General features: G+C 37.3%; 1 protein-coding gene across 1 annotated transcript in view; it reads left to right on the top strand.

The window, feature by feature from the left end:
- The window catches only part of WDR64 (WD repeat domain 64), a 76,534-nt gene that overhangs the window by 12,912 nt on the left and 42,895 nt on the right, over positions 1–20,727 (top strand). Inside the window, exons 5-9 of the mRNA XM_075706925.1 lie at positions 444–473; positions 8,590–8,700; positions 10,333–10,547; positions 11,061–11,195; positions 13,863–13,942. Coding sequence (XP_075563040.1) covers positions 444–473; positions 8,590–8,700; positions 10,333–10,547; positions 11,061–11,195; positions 13,863–13,942 — 571 coding nt within the window. The remainder of the gene's footprint in view (positions 1–443; positions 474–8,589; positions 8,701–10,332; positions 10,548–11,060; positions 11,196–13,862; positions 13,943–20,727) is intronic.

Below are 20,727 nucleotides of genomic sequence, written 5' to 3' on the forward strand. Positions count from 1 at the left end.
TTGCTGGCACTAGCTGTCATGTCATATGGGCCAGCAGTAGCTTGGGTTTCTGTATACCACATCCTACCTCTTACAGGAGTTGAAGCTGTTCTAGCTGTGAAGCACAATTCCATGAGAAGAACAGCTGATCTGTACTCCACTGTAAAAAATGGGTATTTTTTAACTTATTTTGCTCACTCCAGTATCTCAATTTAAAAACCCCAAACCAACAAACAAACCGTGAAACAACTGTGAGAGAAGGAGGGGGTTTGAGTTCCACACTATATATAGGGGAACAGACAGTAGGTAGGTTAAAGATCTTTCTCAGAAGATCTTAACCATGAACTCTTTCTGTTGGCTATTATTGTTCTATTCAGCCAGTGATACAGGAGAGCTGACTGTGTTCTGACTTTTTAATTTAATTGCTAACCTGTTATTGTGACAACATATTTTTGCTTTTTCAGATGAGGGTTCTGGCAACCACCTGTGTTGAAGTAAGTTCATTTTCCTCCTTCTGTTAAATCATTTTAAGGAAAAATCAGCAGGTACTAAAGTGAGATAATTAGAAAGTGAGCATTATTCTAATGCTACTTCCAACCTTGAGACTTCTGCATAATTTGGCGTAGGGTCCCATAGGTCAAACAGATTCAATTTATTCCTTTCAGTTATAGTAACAATTGGGTAACTTGGATTTCTTTCCTCTGATAAAAAGAAACCTCAGATAAATGCCGCTTTTTCTACCAAATTGTCCTTTACCCATTTCCTTTCCAGAATTTTTTCTTCTAAGTCCCAACACTTCAGCTGTCACTATAAAATTTAAATAAGAAAAATTATAAGTTCGTTAGGGAAAAACAGTTCTACATCTTGCTAGGCAGATTGGTTGGCTACACGGTATGTACTTTAAAAGCTCATTTTTACCCTGGGATTATCACTGCCAATTTTAGGTAATGAGCTTCCTTCACATGACCTGCAGACAAGAGAACTGTCATCAGTCTTAACAAAGTAACATGACACCTTGCCCTAAAAGTCTGTCTAGGTATCTTGTGCCGGGGCAGTGCATTTTGTTGATTCTCTCTCACATACTGTGATGTTCTAAAATGCAGTAGAAATACTCCAGACCACAGGCCCTACTACTCCAGCTCAGAGAACAGCTCTGGGCCTCGGTTGCATTTAATTTGTTGCAAGGACTAATCTGACCTGTGGAATCAATGCAGAGAGGTAAACTGTGAGAAATGTTCTTGGGACCTATCGACTTTTGGAAACTTTGACTGGTATCAGCATAGACCTGCTCCTACAGCTGTGTTACAGGAGTGTTTGTTCCTGCTTTGATTGCAGGAACAGCTTCCCCAGTCCAAATATGCCAGGGCAGGATGAGAACAATGTTTGGTGCTTGTCCCCAGAGATGGCAAGGGAAAGAAGCTGGATCACCAGCCTGATGCTACAGTGGGCAGTATGTGGCTGCAGGGTCGTCTTCCTCTCTGAGCACTAAGCACTAGTCTTAGAATGATTCCTCAGTGGATGCAGAGGTCTTTTTGCGGTGGCAGTAGGACAATACTTGGCAGCCATGGCAGAATTAGGCACCGTTGAAGGACATCTCTGCCATAAAAAATATGAAAGGAAGATATGTTTAACATAAAGGTATCGCAGTATTATGATGCAATACCGTAATTGTTAGGACTGTGATTCCAAACAGGTACAATACCAAAACTCCTAGTTTTAGTATCCACAGATAACACTGTGAGCACCCACTTCTGTTCAGCTCTGCACCAGATCTGTGTGGCCTAGCCTGATCTGCTGTCTCTGTTGTCATGTGCCACACTCCCATCCTTTCCCAGCTGAGATGTTTCCATTTTTTCAGCCTTCCCTAGGAAAAGGAAGAAGTACGTTAGAAATAGTTTGGATTCCTTCCTCTTGGGATGGAGGATCATTGCTGCTGGGGATCACTGGATCAGTTGGGATTGTTACTGCTGAACATAGCAGTCTCTACCACAGGGCACAAAGTCTTTCATGGGAAATTCTTTGGCTTCCCAGGGACTTTTATAGACTGGGGAGCTGATGGTTAGTGAAGAGAAAAGAGAAACCCATGCCCACAACCTTATGAAATCCTTCTAGTTGTGCATGTGAAAGATTTAATGGTGTTTAGTGAGGCCATGTTACTTTTTTGTTGTTATATTCACTTCTTTGGTATCAGAATTGTGAAATTTTCAGGTGGTCCACTTAAAAATGACCCTCTTCTGCTTCCTGCTTTGCCCTGTCTTAGGGAATAGGTGATCTTATTTAACATTCTTATTTAAGTGTTTGCACTGAACAATCCTGTCCTTAGCCAATTTACTTTCTTCTTATCCTTACTCTAACTACTGCACTGAAAACAGAATTAAAATGGCTATTACTGGGCTTGAGGTTGCACTTTTTGATGGTTGTTAAAAGATTTTCATGTTTGCAGAACATAGTATTTTAAGCTATTTTGCTCTTAAAATGGAAATTCTGTATCTTTACCCCAAATCACAATGAAATAAAATTCTGGATTGTTTTGAGAGGATAAATTCCACTTTCCAGGAAGTTCAAATGTATGATGCTATTAAATTTATTAGCTTGGGATTGTTTGAGAGATATATCTCTAGAATTGGGTTGGTTTTTTTTTATTTTAAGTATGCTTATTAAAACTGAAGCTTTACATTTTAATACCTTTTATCTAAACAATTCTTGAAAATCAAAGGCCAATATCTTGCGTGAGTGTAAACCATCACTCAACATTTATTTATTAAAGGTATGGTGAACTATACTTGTTGAAGACCTCAGCACCAAATGGTTATAATGTACAATGACAAATAGTACCTCATGATTAATTTCTGCATAGCCAAAGAGAGAAAGCTGCCTTTGCCTTGCAGGGCTTATATTTTTCTTTTTCAGATCTGTAGAAATAACAGTCCATTCTTTTCTCACTGCAATTATTATGACATTTTCATCTGTTTTAACATAATCATCAGTACTGGCACGAGTTAATCGATCAAGCTATATATTTATAGGCATCTTTGTGCAAATGAAGTAAAGGTACTGAATTCAGAGATAAGTTATCAGACTCCAAACCCACTATCTGTTGATAAACTATACTGCATGTAGAGGGTGGCTAACAAATTGCAGAATCATCTTTAGGGTTCCTCTACCCTCTACCATTCAGTGTTCTTATTTTTAAGGTGTTTCAGAACAGAGACTTACTCAACCAGAGCAACAGAGGTCTTGGCCCTGAGGATATTGAGCCAGAAGGGCTGTGAAACACAGTAGTTCTAGGAATAAAATCCAGTGGACTGCAGCCATCACAACTTTCCCAGCATCAAGATGGTGTAAACGGAACATGTACTATGAGTACAGGTCATCTACTATTTTGTTTCAGGCATGTTATGGAGAACAGGTCACTTCAAGAAAACCTGATTTCATTTCTTGATGAGATTATGTGACTGAGTGAAATGAATAGAGGCATAAATAGAATACACTTAAAACTCTGTATAGTATTCAACTTAGTACCATACAACTTTCTGTTTTAAAATATGAGCACTGAAAAAAACACTAGAGTGCATGTTAAATGGATTAAGAATTGTCCAGCTGACAGGTCCCAAAAATAGTAGTCAGCATAGAATCATCATTGAATGATGATGGGAATACTGGTAGTGAACAAGCCACTTCTCTTGAAGAATGGAAATTAAATTACTTTTAAATACAGCGTGGAAAAGCATAAATAGACCCAGTGGATGAGACAGACAAGCTGAAACAGAAACTGTATTGGAAATGAGGGAGTGAAGATAGAGCCCTTGAGTGACAGGGTGGAACAAGGAAATAATGAAAATGTTGATCTGGTTCATCTGCCTGGTTTGTCTGTCAAGTACTGCAGTGCTAAGAAGAGAAATTCTTAAAGCTTTTGCTCTAAAGCTGGAACTTTTTGCTTACAGTCTCTGGCAGACTGTTTGCTTCTATCAGCCACTTCTCAGTGTATCAAATTAATCTATTAATTTGTGCATTGTTTTCTTCAGGACTTTCATACTATTAGTTTCTGAGTAGTCTCAAGCCGCACTAGGAGCCTGTTTTGGTCAAGGACTTTCATTTTGGATCTTAATGACCATGCCCTGCTGTTTATTCCACAGGCTGAGGTCCTTGAACAAGAACTGTCATGGAAAGCAGTGCTAGCTAACTTGAACAATCTCTCTGTCTCTGTTAGGGTCTACACTTCTCAGGGGATATTCTCTGGACCATGCTATGCAGGAAGCCAAACTCAGTTATTATAGTGGTCTCTCCAGGCCTTTATATCCACTGATTTTTGGCGTAATTTAAGTAATTTCACTGAAATTATTGAAGACAAATTTAGTGCAATTTTTTCTTAAGATAAGAATCTTTCGGTTATATACATGAAAACACTTCTATTGCTGCCTGTTCCAGAAAACTTCAATTTCTCTATGCTGGATCTTTCCCTGACTGGCAACGTCTAATAAACTGGTGCAATAAACACATTTTTTTCTACTTTTGCTGTTATATTATCAAATATGACTGTGCCTATAAGTTATGCAAAAGGAAAGAAGAAGATAGATCTGGCTTATATTTTACTAATTCTTGCTTTCTGCTGGCATATACAAATTGCACGTTGTGTTGAAACCTGATTTTTTCAGATACTTTTTTAGACTGCCAGTCAGTAATTAGAAATATATCTTCTATTGAGAGGAGAATCTTACAAGAGAAATTCTGTCTTAGTTGAAGTCTTTGGCCAACATTTCCTCCTGTTGGAGTGTTCATTGCTTCTCTACCTGTGTCCTTCTCCTTTCACTCAAAGCTCATTGCAGTTCAGATGCTGTAAGGAAAATTTGAATGTGTACACCGTATGCTTTTACTTGTATGTGTATTAGACATAAGTTGATGTATGTACCCATTGTATAGATCTTGTAAAAAAAGCTTCATATGAGCATGTGTTCTTAGTTGCTCTTCAAGCCAGAAGTGGTTTTTTTAAATGCTTCTTAGGGTGTAATTTCTCTCAGTTTTTCTCTCCTTTTTAGTGAAATAGTATCTTAATGATAATCATGTCTCTAAGCTAGTGGATGCTACAATACAATGGCTAGGATGCTTCACTGTAAAACAAAGATCAAGCTCAATTTTACTTGACTGGTTTTTAAATGTTCGCTTAACTGCAAACAGACCTTTCCCTTGAATTGGAGCATAGAGCTGTTCCTATTTTGAGTAAAAACAGTCAGAGCAGAAGGCACATGTTCTTCCAACATCTGTTTCCCTTTAACTGCTAATTTTTAGGGGAGTAATAGTCCTCAACCCTATGAGAGAAGGATTTTCCCTGAGAACATGCTAAGCATTAAGGCACCTTTACATAGCAATGCATGGGCACATGTTCTTCGTTTCATTTGCCTAGGGACTAACTGCTGCCAAGTTCTTGTTTGACAGTCTGATTTTCTAGTCACAGATACTGTGACATGAGAGGGAAGCTGAAGCCTATGCTCATACCCTGTTTCGTGGCTCAGCATCATTAGCTACATGGAGAGAATAGTGAGGAGGAAGCTGATATCCAGAATTGCCTAATAAAACTGGAACCAAAGTTACTCTGTAGATTGGTGGGAAGCAGAGACTATTAAGACCCTGTAGAGTTTGTGTGGTCTAACTTAGACTCCAATGTAATTAAGAAACTAACTAAATTTTGTAAAGTTTATTTGCTTAGTTGTGGAAAGTTAAACATTTCTCATTTTTCCTGCATATGAAAGGTTGAATCTCATTTGTCTGTGTATATGAAAATCTAAAATAAAGGAATTTACTCTAGTGGCTATATCAGATTTTCAAAGAGGCAGAGGGTCTCAGCATGTGTTTCTATGATCAGTGAGAAAGGATCTAGCTTTCTCTCTTCCATTATTCTATCCTGTGGAAAGGGCTCTGATCTCAGCTGGAAGAAAAACTTAAAAGTCTGATTGTCAAGTGCCAGCACTCTGTAAATACCCAGTGCATTTTTACCTGCAGGTAGACATGGGATGAGAAGAAAAAGAAAAGACGTAACAGAATGGCAAAGAGGTGACCTATACCTCCTTTAGAAGAAAGCTTCAGGAGAGTAAACTTTGATAGTGGGCCTTGAGGCAGACAGGTTAAAGGAAAACATTTGCTCTTTGAGACATTTAAAGAAACTTGTCTGGAAACTGTAGCTCACTGCTGGACATGTGAACATCATTGTTCTAACATTTTGCTTAAGTCCTCTGTTAGAATTAGTAAATTGTGGCCCAAGAGAATATCCCCTGCCAGCCTGAATGACAACAACCCTTTTCACTCTGTCCTATGTTCTCAAAGTATTTGAATTTGTCCATCAGTATGAGAAAACAAAATAGTAGCCTTAAGCTAATATGCCTAAAAAATGTTTAAGCATGATGAAGATGTTTCCCTTGAGTTGCCAAGCTAATCTCTAGCCTTTCCCACTCATCTTCCTCAGCTGTTATCAGACAGCTGACTTTCTTCTGTCTTCTAAGATTATCTTCACAGATTGAGTTGTTTCTTCCAACTAGGTGAGAAATGCTTGGTGTTCAACTGGCATAAGTCCCCTCTCAAGGCATATACTGACTGACTTGGAAAGATTCAGTTACCAGGACAGCACATATGGGGGATAGAACTTCTCATGGGAGGAGGGCATTTGATCTGTAAAGTAAATAAGGACTAGTCATGCGTTCTCAGATCACTGTCCTGTAATGTGAATTTGTTTAATTGTTTCAAAGTAATATCAGAGATTCTTGGTTGTATTTCTAGGCAAGCATATGAAATAAAGTTTGTCAGTGTTTTAAGTCCTTTCATCAGGGCTTGTTTTATTGCCTAAAATGCAACTACAACACAAAGAAGGCAAAGGGACATCTATCCCTTAGACTTTCTCTGTAAGCAGTCAAGCGCAAAGATTCTCCTTACTGCTTGCTTTTGATCTTCCTTTTGCCTCTATACCATCTCACTACATGCGATAGCCTGCAAAACCTTTGCAAGATGCAGCTCTCTTACTTCGACTGCATCATCACAAACCAACACTACAAAAATAGCAGCTTAATTACAAATGTAAAACCAGCCTTTTCATACCAGTTAGTCTTTGTTATCTGACACTATTGTAAAGACTCCAAAAAGCCACAGATAAATAAAGTCTTCTGTAAGAATTACCAAGCAATCCATAAGGCCCCTGCAGGAGTGACATTTTCCATGTGTTTATTGTAGAAAGCAGCACAAGAAATCTTTGTAAAGGTAATACCACTTGCCCACAGGCCATTAGGAAGGAAAGAAGCTTTCTCCTTCAATAGAGCGTTGACATCACTCTGTCAGGATTTTGGACCCTTTACACTAACAGCAAAATCAATATTGTGCACAACAATGGAAATAAAAGTAGAAGCATCAGCAGCTGCCTTGAGTTTACCATGGGTTTAGTCTTGTGCTTTTTGCTTCTTAACTCACTCTGTGGATGTAAACTGTATCTTTGGCAACATAGGTCCCTCTTTTAGCTGTTTACCAAGCGCTTCCACTGGAACTGTTTTTTAGAGGCTACAGGTAGGTATAGCTTACTTGACAAACTGCCAGAAAAGTGTTGTTTAAGTCTGTAAATGTTTCTTTGTCACTTCAATCTAGAAAAGAAAGTAAGATGTTTCAGTCAGTGTTGTTTTACAGATGTTCTGAATTATTTTAAAATAATAGATAATTGTGCGATTGCAGATGTAACAAAAAACACCCTGTATTTCAATACATGAATTTAATACAGAAGTAAGATAGATATAAAAGCCTATATAATAAACTGTGTAATAAGATTGCTGAAATAAGATTTTTAAAACTTACAGAAATGGAAATGAAATGGAGTATATTCCATCTCAATTCCACTCTCATTTAGGAAGCTCCAATACATTTTGGAGAAAAAAAATAATCCATTAATGTCTCAACAAAAAACCAACCAAACAAAAAAACCCCACCCAAACCAAATTCTGGCCAGTATAGTAGTGAATTTGAGTCCCTAATCTTACACTTTGCAAGAGAAATTATTTTACATTAAGACCTGTATAATCGCAGGTATACTTGAAAGGTGGCTTAATATGGGCAGATGTACTGTAAATCTTTCATCTACCTATTGGGAGAGTTAAAATTATTTAATACAAGTTACTTATTTTCATAAACATTCATTTCAGTAGGGTTTGTGCTATTATAGCTGAAATTTTTACTGCCTTTTAACTTTCTTTTGTTTTGAACTAAACTGTATCCATAAAAAATTTTAATCTGTTTTACAATGGATGTTGTAGCTTGTATTTCCTCTGCTCAGAGAGCTTTTTTCAGAGTGTCATCACAGTTCAGCTAACAGTATAGATGTATTGTGTCCTCTCATGTGCAACATCTGTGCATCTGAGGTAAGTCACTGATAACAGAGGTTGAGCCTGGCACCTCTGTAATTTCACGTATGAGCTATTCCTGGAGTTAGAACTATCAGTTCCGTTAGATGGGGCTGGATCTAGTGGCCACTAGTGCAGAGTACATGGAATTTATGTGGATATGGATTAAAGTACTTAAATAACAAAGAAAGTTATAAATTTACAGAGAAAATCCTTCTTTAGCTACCCTTTTTATTTTCATCAGGGTACTGCTTGGATCACTGGATGTGACTTCCTACCTCAGCTGAAATGTGTCGTGGCTGTAACTGAAAGGACAGTCATCGTCTGGGACTATAAATCAAACAGGAGTCAAGCAGTATGTTGGATTGGGAAAATGTTAAAGAGGAAGCCTGAAAAAGATTAGTCTTTGTTTTCAATGTACATTCACATTCCTTTTCTCTAACAGGATGAAGGCATTAACTTTTGTCTTTGTAGGAACTCAGTGAAACAGTGGAATTTATACTAAAGAAGGAACACCCTTTCCACACCAAATGGGATTATTAGATTCTCTTAAAAACTTGGAAGAAAGAGGAAAATTTTGTACTATGTTACAAACCCCAAAATAATTTATTTTCTATGTATATCTAATGCATATATGTGCACATGTATAGCTAATGTGTGTGCATGTGCATATGTGTATCTCAGACTCTATTAAGAATCAAGGGACAGGCTTCCCAAGGAATTTAACATAGACTCCTTTGAGGTAACTTCCTGGTTTAAAGAAAATATTTCTCCATATCCTGCATTTGTTCAGGGCTTTCCAAGAGCAAAAGTACCTTGATGTTGACAGTGTATGTCCAAACAGTTAAAATTTTCTTGAATGCCTTATTACAAATCACGGTTTTTCCAAGGATTTCTGACCCATACCTTAGATTTTTCCTCCTCTTTCTGTGGCTTTTCTCAGCAATTCTGAGTTGGCTGATGAGATTACAGGAAGAAAAGTAAATATTTTAGGATAAGATCAAGCCTTAGGATTTTTTTATTGTTCTCAATATTAAAAGGCCTCTCTCCAAGCTCAGACAGGTCAATGGAAGTCTTTCTGTCAATGCAATTGAACTCCTGGGAAGGAAGGCTCAAAATTGTATTCCCCAGTCATTATTCTTCAGGTTTCCTCCAGTCATTACATCAGTGAGAGCCGAAACTGTCCTGTGGCCGAATAGGAGCAGTTCTCTGTCAAGACCACAGGAATAAATATATAGACAGTTCTCTGTGTTATGTCTCTTTAATGTTCCTGTGCTACACAGACAACATTGAAGCAGTTAATTCCTATGACACGTGAACAGTTGCCAGTTTAGGTTGGCAAGGATGCTTTAATCAAATAACAGATGGAGTCAGGCAGTAGAACCAATAAACTGTATAATGCAGATGACCCAAAATCCCGTTCCCAGGACTTCTCGGTCTAGCAAAACACCACAATGGCTTGCAGCTGTGTTCATTCCCACTACCTCAATTCCTGAAAATTCAAACACCTGCCCATATAAGTACACTGGGTACTCCCAGGGTGTATTAATAATTAGGACTCTGATACAATTTCTCTCTGTGTGTTACTGTGGCATTTTGTGGTTTGAATAATTCTTTAATTTAGCTATTTCTCATTTTCTTGTAGAAAGCATCTTATTTTTGAACAGGAAGCTATATACAGTCTTAGCAAATATACCATCCCACTTAGCATGGTAGATCGTCCCTAAAATTTGTAATTAATATTTCCTCACTGAAATGGAAAAGGCTACCTATGAAATAAAGCCTCACTGAAATCCTTACAGTTTGCATTTAGCTTCACTTGGCGATGATCTTCCATTAGTTTCTAATACCAGCAAACAGCTATCACACGGGGAGCTTGAAAAAACAAAGTCATGAATTGAATGTTGATGTAAGAAAATAAGCATATGTTCAGTCAATTTAAGGGCTCCTGTGCAATCTCTAATAAACTATCTACCATATTTCACAGAATAATTGCTTTGTCATCAAACCAATGGAAAATTGTCTGCTCTGTGTTTGCACGGTGACTATGTCAGATCATCTGGCTAAAGATTCTATCCTAATGGGAGATGACAAGGGTTATGTTCACCTGCTTACTGTGACTAGCGATCACTTTGGATTGAAACAATGTAAAGGCAAAAAAGAATCACAACTTCAGGTCTTGGACTCCAAAACTTTTAACATGTAAGTTGCTTATGATAAAATATTATCAGTCTGGCAATTTTTTTTTAAATTTGGGTTTTCTCTGGCCTAAATGGGGGATTAGCTTTTGTGTATAAATTAACCCCACCTAACAAAGAAAATTTTTCAAACTGCAGTAAGTATGATTTGCTTGTTGTTGTGTGAAGGAAATGCCATCATTTTCAGCAAGAGATCTTACAAGAGATCTTACAACAGAAAGGCTGCAGAGTAAAATTCCAGGGAAGAATTCACAATTGCTGCTATCCTGTTTGACATAGGCACAGCTTTATTGTGCCCAATTAGATGGAAGCATAATTGCTACTAGAGGAGTGCATGATTCAGCCCTAACTTCAGCTCTGTTTGCTTTTGAGCTGGAGGAGTGCTTCTGTATCTGCCCTGGATATTGAATGCTCGCATTGGTCGTGTATAATCTCACTGAAAAAATCCCTGTCCACCTATAGGCATATTACAGTAGATGCTAGTATATCCTAATAACATCTCAATTTATATCCCTAGTGTTAAACGCAAGCTACATGATGACTGGGTTGTGAAAGTTAAGTATATTTCTGACCTAAATTGTTTTGGATCCTGCTCCTCAGACAGCATTCATTCATTTGTTTTGGATCACATAAAGCGACTAGAGGACGACTTGTAAGTATGTAACATCTTCTGAAAAAATGGACCTTTTGCTTTATAACTCTGCATGAGCTCAGTGCCTTGCAAGATGCCATCCGGTTGTATTGAAGCTGTCTTTTCTATAAGCATTGTTAATACAAACAAAAACACTACTTAAATACATGAACGTTTTTGTTTGTTAGCTTTTGATGTAGGAGAGGACTGTCCATATATGTTCATTATTCACAACCCTTAAAAGTAAGTTACGTTGGCAGTGTTGTCTGCTCCAACTTCTCCTCAGCAGACACATTTTAGTGAGAAAATTGATTGCTTTGTTAGATGTATAACATGTATCCATTCATTTAAAATTTATATCTATACAAAAATATATTCAACTAAGTTTCATCTACAGTTTCAGTTTCACAAGTTTCAGTCACACAAGCTTAAACCTTAATTTATTCTAAGGACTGTGAAATGGATTTACTATGCAGCAGAAAGGATTTGTGGCTTCCTTATTTGTGCCATATCATTTGTATGGCCCATCGGTGCTATAGTTGATTCCAAGCCTTAGTCCATGATTTTAGAAGAGTTTATAGCCCAATTAAAAAATAAATAATACAAACACAATTTGATGTAAAAAGGAACTATAACTAACATACAGATAGAACTTTTCATTCAAATATCTCAAAGCATAGATTAGCTTCACAATTCCTCTGTGAGGCAGATCCAGAGATTAATAGGTTTTTAAGGCAGTAGCAACAATTACGATAATCTATTTGATCTTTTTTATAACACAGGCCCTAAATATTCACATAGTAATTCTCGCATCAATCCAATAACTTTAGGTTTTATGAATGTTACATGTCTGTTATGGATGGGGAAAGTGAAATATGAAATAATTATAGCTTGTCCAAGGTCACATTCTGTGTCAGGAGAAAAGCTGAGAAATCCTATTTGATTTTGCTGGGAGTTTTGGAAAAACATAATTCGAGGAGAAAGACAAAAAAGACTGCAGAGCCAAAAGTATAGTCAAAAGAGTATATACTACCAGCATACACTGTTTGTTATACAGAACATTAACTGCAAACATCTTGGTAGGTCTTGTTCATTTAACACTGACTATAATTGTGTCTCCAGTTCCAATAAATGCATTTCTCTAAGCAGCTTCGTGCAGTAGATAAAGGAAATTATATTTAAACAACTGAAAAATTACACAGCTGTTAAATTAATAGCCCTAAAAATAGCTATGGATCAAATAACTTTGAAATGCCCATTTCATAAGTAGTTATAGTTGAAATATATGATTTACTGGAGCTAGCAAAATAAATTTCCCCAATTAACTTTGCTGCAAGCAATTGTTACTGTGCTTGAAGAAGGATGCAATGTATCTTGTCTCCTGTGTGACTGTTAAGTTTCTTTGTGGATAATGGGTGATGAGCAGTTATAATCTTTTCTGGTAAAGTATCTAAAAAGGGAGATGTGGATAGGATCACCGGCTGCTTCTGTTGCAAGGCCGTGACCTGGGAAGGACTTCACAGTGCTGAAACCTCTTAGTCACACTGATGTTAGAAGAGTATCAGGACCGTTCATTAAAGAGACAATAGACAGTTATATAGAAGTACTGAATTTAAGAAATAAAGGAAAAAGATGAGAAATTCTGAGCAAATCACACATTTAAGTCAATTACTTGCTATTTTATACCATCAAGAGAATTGACTCCTCTGTTAGCGCTCCAGAGAAAGCTTTGCTCCTCTAAGTAATAGGGAGTGACCAGCCTTTTATTTACACCTGCCTAGAAAAAACAAGCTTTTCCTTTAATCCTCAAAGTCTCCAGAGTCTTTCATTAAATTTACTGTTATCCCCAGTTATGGTTTTCCATATCCATGGTTACTCTCTAGCCCATAATAAATGAACTACCTACTTGTCTGGATTTCAAAGAAAAAATTTAAATGTGTACTAATTTAATTCTGTATAGCTTAATTACACTGAGAGTTACTCTTTCCTGGGAGAGACAGGTGTTAGCCATGCTAGTCCTAACTCCAAAAATCAAGAAAATACTCACTTATTAGTAGCAGTGTATGAAACATGAAGAGACAAGCAGAAGTTGCTCAAAGGATGAGTTTAGAAGGAACACTGAGTCAATCTCTGTCTGCGTTGGAATTCCTGCGCTTTTGCAGTGAATGCAACAGAATAATTCAGTTGAGTTTCAGAAACTTGCAGTCTTTTCGTGTTATTATACAACACAAAATAGATAAAACAGAGACTATGCATTATACAATACGTTATACGTAAGCAGCAGAAAAGTTACTGTGCTTACTTTATGCAAAATAGAGGCCCCAATAGACCTCCATGTCTGAAACAGGCAAAGGCAGTTGGTTTGATACTTTTCCTCCTTTAAGCACACAGATGTATGTGAAGGCTTACTTTGGCAACAGCTGCCATTTTAGGATTCTGTTTGGAGTACAACTGATAAAGGATTCTGGTGTTCAAATCAGAGATTCATTACTTTAATGGAGAGTGTACCCTGTTCCCATTTTATTGATGCTAGTATCCAAGTCACTGTTATAAATCAATTTGCTTTTAACGAGAGATTGTATACATTATGCAAGCAGCTATTCTGTATATTACAGAAAAGTGGAATGACTGTAGTCTGTATTTTCCAAATGTTGCTTACCTGATTAACTGTGTTATTACTGATTACAGACCTGTCAAGGAATTTTCTGTCCCTAGAGGGGTCAATGCCTTCACATACTGTGGAAAAGCAAAAGTCATTGTCACTGGGGGTAAGTATTGCGATTTTTTCCAAGAGATTGTTCTGTTGTGAATTTTTTTCACATTTAAGTAAGACCAAACACAGCTGGTTTAGTATCTTAAGAATTTAAATAATGGCTTCTGTCTTAAATGATTGGAAACAGAGGTCCTACTTTTAATTGCTGGGAGCCTCACTCTGAAAAGATACAGTTCCTGGCAGGAATCTTTCAAGGGCTCAGTCTGGGTTTGATTCAAGTATCATGTTATTTATAGAATAAGAGAGGAGAAACAGTATGGTGAACACTCTGAGGCCCCTTTCCAAGTCCGGTGGCGACTGTCTCAGCCAGATTATGCACATTACTCCTTGCAGTATCAGCAGGGCTTCCATCCTTTCCTACTACTCTTTAGCCATCCTTTCCTGTCTTAAGCAATCACATTGGCCCTTCTTAATACTGTCTGTGGCTCTTCTCTCTGATCACATTTCCCCAAAGGTTTGCTCTTCATTCTTTCTCCTAAAGCAGACTGCAGAAACAGCACTCTTACATCCATTTCTTCCCTGTTATCCAATAAATTTATGAGCCTTTCTATTGCGGTGCTCATATTTCATGCTGCAGAAATGTGGCTGGACTATGGCAGCAATCTTGTTCGTATATTCTCTCTGGCAGTGTAGTGCCCTGGAGCGACATTGATGCTGCCTATCTCCAAGTCTTCAGTACAGGAGTCTTGCTTAAAACTTTGTTCAAAATAATTTCTAACAATGTATCACATAGCAATTCTTATGTCTATATTTAACAAGAAGAAAAAAATGGCCAAGGCTCTGCTATCCAGCCTTGATAATATGCAAGACAGTAAAATAAATTTGGGAAAAAAAAAGACCTAGACATGGGAAATAATGCAATTCAAGTTGAATTGTAGCAGTTTACCAAAGGGAAAACTGCAACAGATATCAAAATAAATATGAGACAGTTCTATTGATTTTCTAGACACAGGATTTAAAGGGAAAGCAATAGGGCTATAGGAAAGTTATTAGTGAAAATTCTGAAGTTCAGCCTTGGAGGAGATCTTATTTACATTGATTACCTTGTCACAAAAAGTAGTCTGGAGAAATTTACTGATGACATCAAATAGGGAGGCCTTATAAAACAGAATGTGTTAGTATTGCCTGCAGGTAGAACTGGAAGATTTTACTGTAGAAATAAAAACAGGGTGAAGTGTCTGAATAGGACAGGTCAATTACACAGGAACTAGTAAAAGTTTCTGTTACACACTGAAAATTCTTCTTATAGAAATAGCAGAAGAAGAGAAAAATCTGGATAAACTTTCTAAGAAAATAAGAATAGATATGGTAGGCAAGACCAAAGGTCTGCCTAGCCCACTACCCCCTCACTGACAGCGACCAGCAATAAACACCTATGGAGAGTATAGGAACAGGGCAATCATGCAGCAATACTTGCCCTAGGTACCTGTGTTAGTTGAAGTTATCTGTTCTGCAGGTAACAAAGCATTAACTTCTCTGCATTTGACACTAGTAAAATCTCATGTTGTACTGGAATCCACTGTATGGTTGATATGAGCCATGTTTGAGAAAGATTAGTGGAATATGGAAAAAGGGTGGGGCAAACCTATCACATAGAGACTAAACCTATCACACAGAGACTAAAAAGTGTATTTTCTATATCCTAGCAAAATGGCAATTAACAAGGAATACCATTGCTATCTATAAAAATATCAGGAGAGCAAATATTAGAGCAAAAATTAGAGCAGTAATGTGCTTGAACAGTCTTATGAATAGTGGCAGTTGCAGAAAGAAATATCCTCGCCAGTTTAAAATGGAGCTTGAAATTTTTTAAAAGGATAGATTGCATACTTGTCTGTGATGGTTGGAGGCTTGGAATGCAGGACCTCCTATCCCACCTAAACAGCTACCTAATCAGAATATTTTAGAAGGAGATGAGCTTTCTCAACACTGTGTTTTAATTTGTCTTGACTTTCACTGCGCAAAAGTACAGAAAACATAGGCAACATGACAGAAGTTTAATAATATTGTGTTCAAGGACTCTGTAATGATGATTTAAAGAAGTATAAGAATTGTACTTACTTCTAACAATCTTCCAGTCTATTCCTGGTTCATAACATTTATATACCCTTGATTTGGAATCCTGTCTTGCTTGTTCACCCACTGGCATTCATCTTGATATTAAAAGGCATCCTCCTGCCTCTCACCCTCATTCCCAGTGCTGCTGGGAAGCCCTGCTGCTTCCCTTGAATACAAAAGGAAATTATTCCTGAGATGGATTACTAAGAGTCACAGAAGAGAGTGGGGATCCATTGCCAAACACAATGACAGGGTGGGATCATCTCTTTCAATTTCACTGTGAAGTTTAGATCAGCCAGGGGCTACTATGAAGCTGCACCCAGAATTAAAAATAATCCTTCAGCGCTTGAGAGATCCATCTACTAAAGTCTTCAAAAGCTGAGCTTTAGAGTTCAGTTCTCTATTAATAAAATACACTGCTCACAATGGCACAGCAGTCAGTCAGACTAGAGCACACTGTGTTTGCCTCTGTATCTTAAAAGCCATCCCTCATCTGTCTGAGAAATGCATGTTGATGGTCCAGCTAATGAGAGAATTAAACTGCTTCAAATGAACATAGGCTAGTCTTATGATTAGCAAGACTGCAATTTTACCTGTAACATATCCTAAAAATCAAAGACTGGAGCAGTTAAGTGATTCAGGAATCATAATATACAGATTTCTTGGTGACATGTGCAAACATTTGCAAAAACTATGTTTATATGTCACATTCAGCAATGAAAAAAAAAAAATCCAAGCTTTGATTGCAGGCTAGCTTCTAAAGTATTCAGTGGGGATAGATCTGCTAACCACTTTACTAAGTGGTTACAGCCAGGTGTTTATAGCACAAATGGTATGTAAAATACCACAATGTATTATTACTCTAGGAAGTGACTATTAAAAAAGTCATGTTTTAACACCCTTACTCTTCCATAATTTATCTGTTGTATTTGAATATGCTCATGAGTTTGCCAGTACCGTGACAGAGCCTAATTTTGTCTTCCAGATATTTGACATTTATAATAATGAATAAGAAAGATACAAGCAAACCTGGTACAGAGTTCACTTTTCATGCTAAAAGCTAGACTACTTCAACCAATTAAGTGATAAAAGTCTGATAGTGGCCTAAAATATGGAGCCTATAGTAATTTAGAATAACTTTTCTGCGTAGCATTTTGCATGAATATTATATTGAATGGTAAAGTGATATGATTTTCCTCTTACTCTGTATCCATTTCAATTCCAAATAAGTCTTAATCATCACTTCAGGGAACAGCTACAGTTAAACTCAAATTATGTATGCATATAAAAGCTGGAGATGATCAGTTTTAAATTACATGATACGTCAACTTCTAACCCTATTATTTCTTCAAATCCAGCTATTGTTCTCCTGTGAGCAATAAAGTAGTACAAAAACTATTATTGATTTCCAAATCTAGCAGTAGCAGCTTAAGACTGATAAAAAGTAATCTTCTGTTCTTGCTCAGGATCCTTTGTGTATTCCTGGCACAAGTGAAGTAACTGGTAACTTCTTATATCTTATATCTTTTTTTTTTTAATATTGGCACTATACATTGGTATTGACATTTTCAGGAATTCCCAGGAATCCTAGTTATAGAAATCATATCCCAGGACTCCACTAATGCTAGCCCTCACAAGTATAAGCAGACTCTTTTCTATGATGCAGTCTAAATATAAGAAGAACATATGAAGACAGAGCAGCACAAAAAAAAGAGACATTGGTCAATATGATAAGCATATGAACTTTTGTTAGTTCACCAGATGTCTAACTATTCTGAAGAGGTTTTGCAGACATTATAACTCAAGATTATTTAAAAGGCAGGCTTGAAGGAATGATGAGTTGTTTGAAAGAATAGGGGGTCCTTCTGTTTGCAAGGAGCAGCATAGAAAGAAACCAGGAGTTATATTTTTCTTTTCTAGTTTATCAGAGGATGCCAAGCTATGCCTAGCATTTTTTCCATTCAGAAGTGCTATTCTTCTCAAGGGGGTTTCAACACCACTGAAATGCAAACCTCTTAGCAGACTTGTAATACCACACAAATTGCAAAACTGTGTGAGCAATGGAGACAATTTGACAAAGGATCACATGTTCAAAGAATGCACTGGAATCCATAACATCTAGCTAGAATAGAGCTGTGGTCATAGACCACATTGTCTTTTTAAAAAACCCTAAACACATGCTTTCATAATTATTTATCTTGGAATGGAGAACACCAAACTGAGCCCATTATGATTCAAATCATTGATTTCACAGAATCTTAAAAATTTGCTGTCTGATATGTAGACAGCTAATTCATCTTCTTCAAGCTTTTCTTGAATGTGCTTTAGTACCCATGCCTTCTGTGTCAGGATTCTGAATCCTGGAGGCATATTTGGAGCACAGAGAGAATAAATGTTCCAGCAAATGTTCCAGTGAAGCAGTGAAGCAGCGAATGTTAGGGCCAATCTGGCATTAGTCCAGAAAGAGGAGAGAGAACACATCTACCATAACCAAATCCACCATTATCTCAACATCAATAAAAGGAACAAAAACTAATCCACTGTTTCACATAAGAAGCAAACAGCATTTTTAATGTAGGGAAAGGTTTTCTTTCCTAATGACACTTGTTCTTCCTGTTAATAGCTTAAGTAAAGAACATGTATTAGTGATTCTATTCTTAAAAGAAAGTCTCTGTGACACAATTAAAGGGCACTATCCTCCCCTCCATTCATCTGCTATTACCTCAGGAATATAAAGAACAGAGCAAGTAGGAAGACTAAGAAAGATCCTGTTCCTTAAAAGTGCAGCACATTGATCCTTGAGTTGGTCAGATACTATCAACAGTTTCTACTCAGTTCACTGTCATTTTAAGACATGACAGTTTCCATTTGCGGCTGCTAAAAGGCATGTTTTTGAAGCAGTGTCTGTTCCCTCTGATTGTAACTGATCTCACCAGTCTCACTGGAGGCTCCTGTCTACCATATTTTGTGTCCTCCTGTTGACCTCATGGAAGGTCTGCCAGCTGAGTTTTACTCCCATCATCTTGTGTCTCAGTAATGAATACTGGCCTGGTCGCAAGGGTTCTGCTAACTTACGGGTCATCTCTACGACAGCCTAACACAACACCTGGGGAAGCGAGCAGGGGCCCAGCATGTGCTGCAGTTTCCCCGTTCAAAAGGGCTTCACAAGCCTCTTGTGTAATTACAGCCTTGTTAAGCTACTTCCTGCCATGCTTACAGACAGCATAGACAGCTAATGTAGAATAGTTTTGCCTGAAAGTGCCCCTGAAAAGAAACTAGTTCCCATTGAAGTTACTGCTGGTCAGCTACTTATCCATGGCTCCCCTTTCCTGTGCAGAAGTTATCCCTCCATTGTGCCAGTACAGCTGTTTGCATGGTTGCATTCTCAGTCACACTTGTGAAATGATCTGGCATAAACCAAAATGACTTTCTGTTGTAGCTATTTTAAGAGTAGATAATTTCTCCAATGAACCTCTCATTTAGAGAGAGGCTATATAAAGAGTGCAATCAATTTAACGGAGAGGACAATAATGTTTAATGGAGGAAAAGGGAGATGGGGTGCTCCTAAATGAATCACATATTGCTGTATTAAGAAGGAAAGGAATAGATCTCTTTAGAGAGAGAGGGAGGAACTGACCAATGACAGTAGGTTGAACAAGCTTAACAAAGATCCCTGGAGAGCAGACTGCAAGTGTTGACTTTTAACTCTTCTCTTTGTTAATAAAACTGAGCTGAGCTTCACAGTCTTGAGGTTTCGTGAATGTTCTTTTGGGGCATGTACTTCATAGTCTATGTTTTCTTGGCTTTCTGCACTTCACTTTAAGCTAAGAGAAAACTACAACTCAAACGGAAGTCTAGATAAAATGTGGCTGTTTCATTTGTGTGTCAAAATAGAGTGTTCAGCTAATTGCATACAATTCACACAATTGCAATATTTGCCAGGAATTGAAAGTTAAAATATAAATTAATTGATGTCAAATTTAAACTGTGCTCATGTTCTCTTGAAACTCATGTGAAAAATATGAAATATTTCAGAGCACTAGATACAGTTGTGTTTACATCAGTATGTAAACCCAGGAGTTTACTAATACATTTTTAACATCTGTAGGTTTGAAATATTTATGGAAACTATTATGAAAATAGTACCAAAAGATTAATCTATAATGCAATCAAGGATTATTCCCTAACTTGTAGGTAAATTTAATGTTTGCATATGCAAATAAATATGAAAGACCTAATTCTCATTTAGTTCAAGACACAAAATCACTCATCAGCAGTTATTGTTTCCTATCTGACCTCAACTTTCATGTCTACTCCCCTTCCTGTTCTGCACGTCCACCCTCTTCCATAGAGGTGGTCATCCCTTCATTTCCTGGCTAAGTGGATACAAATATTGTTTTGACATTTTTGTAAATTAGATCTTTGAAGGAAAAAAATCTGAGTCCCAGTTCTATTTCTAATAAAGTATTCTGCTCCTACGGAACTAGCGCATGTAGTCACATCCAGTGTCCCTGACATTCCTCTAGCAAAATAAAAAGGCGTTGAAAGGCAAATCAGTTATGTGGTTTTAATACAAGTTTGGGGATAAGCTGGAATCCAGGCCTTAGAATGAAAAATTCACATCCTCATGTGGGAGTTGCCTATGTGGTGAAAGCAGGGACTTATCAACAAAGCTTATTTGTAATAGCAGTGACTATTCAGTCTTTCTGACTACTTTTTTTT

This window comes from Pelecanus crispus, chromosome 3 (assembly GCF_030463565.1).
Source record: "Pelecanus crispus isolate bPelCri1 chromosome 3, bPelCri1.pri, whole genome shotgun sequence".
Taxonomy (NCBI): Eukaryota; Metazoa; Chordata; class Aves; order Pelecaniformes; family Pelecanidae; genus Pelecanus; species Pelecanus crispus.